We start from the raw sequence: 1,117 nt of genomic DNA, 5'->3' as shown, positions 1-1,117 counted from the left end.
TATAAATAGATATATACGTATGTTCAATCACATACTGCGTTAGTTTGAGTTAATATACTAAAAATAGTGCGAGTTAGTTTACCAAAAACAGCATGACTTACCTTACCAAAAATAGTATGACTTAGCTTACAAATAAAAAGCATGACCGTGTACTAAACATCGTATGACTCAGCCTACCTCAACCTCCCCATCATATCTCGACCACACCACTCCACCGCAGATACTACATAGACACCCCGTACGTGTGCGTACAAGGCCACCCCTCCGTAAACGCAGGCAAGAGGCTGCGCGAAGAAGAAGAGGAGCGCATCCGACTACAGGTACAAGAACTCGGTCCACAGGCCCTCAAGGACCTTGAGACTAAGCTAGACCTAGCCGTGCAGGCTAACGATGTGGAGGCACCCGCAGACCTCATTGCGTCGTTCAAGTAAGGCGTGAAGTGCGGTACATTGTTTTCGTTTGTGTGGGTGTGCACAACGTACCTGTTACTCTGTACTACTCAGTCTTTCGCCAACATACCCCCCCCAGTGTCCCACTACTTACATCTCCCGCACACTCTTGTGACAGGATCCCAGACGCAAGCAAGATCCACACCATCAAAGTGGTCAGTGTCGACACGCACCACACGGACACAGAACCGGAGAGTGTGGCGGCTCATGTCACACAGGGAATAAGCACCGCTTCGCTGCCGTATAGTACAATGGAGATAGAGCATGTGCCCAGCAAGTTTGTGGACATGCGCGTGTTCCTAGACACTCAACACTTGGCACCGGCCGATCGAATGTGGCTGGAGTTGTATCTGGATGTTATGTTTGAGGTGTGTGTGTGTTCTTTTCTTGTGTGGACACTTGTAGCTTGTTCGTATGTACAAAGTTATCTGTATGAATATATATATATATATATGTACGTATCTGATAGTATCTTCCAAGGTACTGTCTATGAGCTTTCGGAGCACCAATATGTTTCCGTTTATGTACGAGGTTTTGTCTGGGAAATTCGTTCCTAAAAATCGGCTTTAGCAGGTTCAAGTCTATAGACCCAATTCAAGATTTGGTGGGTGGTACTAAATAAAGAGACCAGCGCACATAGACTTGCAACTATGATATCTGTGCATAGA

At 46.1% G+C, this 1,117-nt stretch overlaps 1 protein-coding gene across 1 annotated transcript; it reads left to right on the top strand.

Moving 5' to 3' along the window:
* Nucleotides 1-220: 220 nt before the first annotated feature.
* SARC_16766 (hypothetical protein) lies at nt 221-817 on the top strand (the record flags this gene model as incomplete). Its single annotated transcript, XM_014289131.1, has 2 exons — nt 221-427; nt 568-817. Coding segments are annotated over 2 exons (457 nt in total), but the record flags the coding sequence as incomplete, so codon positions are not given.
* Between the last annotated feature and the right edge of the window lie 300 nt (nt 818-1,117).

This window comes from Sphaeroforma arctica, assembly GCF_001186125.1.
Source record: "Sphaeroforma arctica JP610 unplaced genomic scaffold supercont1.8833, whole genome shotgun sequence".
In the NCBI taxonomy this organism is placed as follows: domain Eukaryota; class Ichthyosporea; order Ichthyophonida; genus Sphaeroforma; species Sphaeroforma arctica.
Note: the sequence above shows the minus strand (reverse complement) of the source record. Positions and strands in the feature narration are given on the sequence as shown.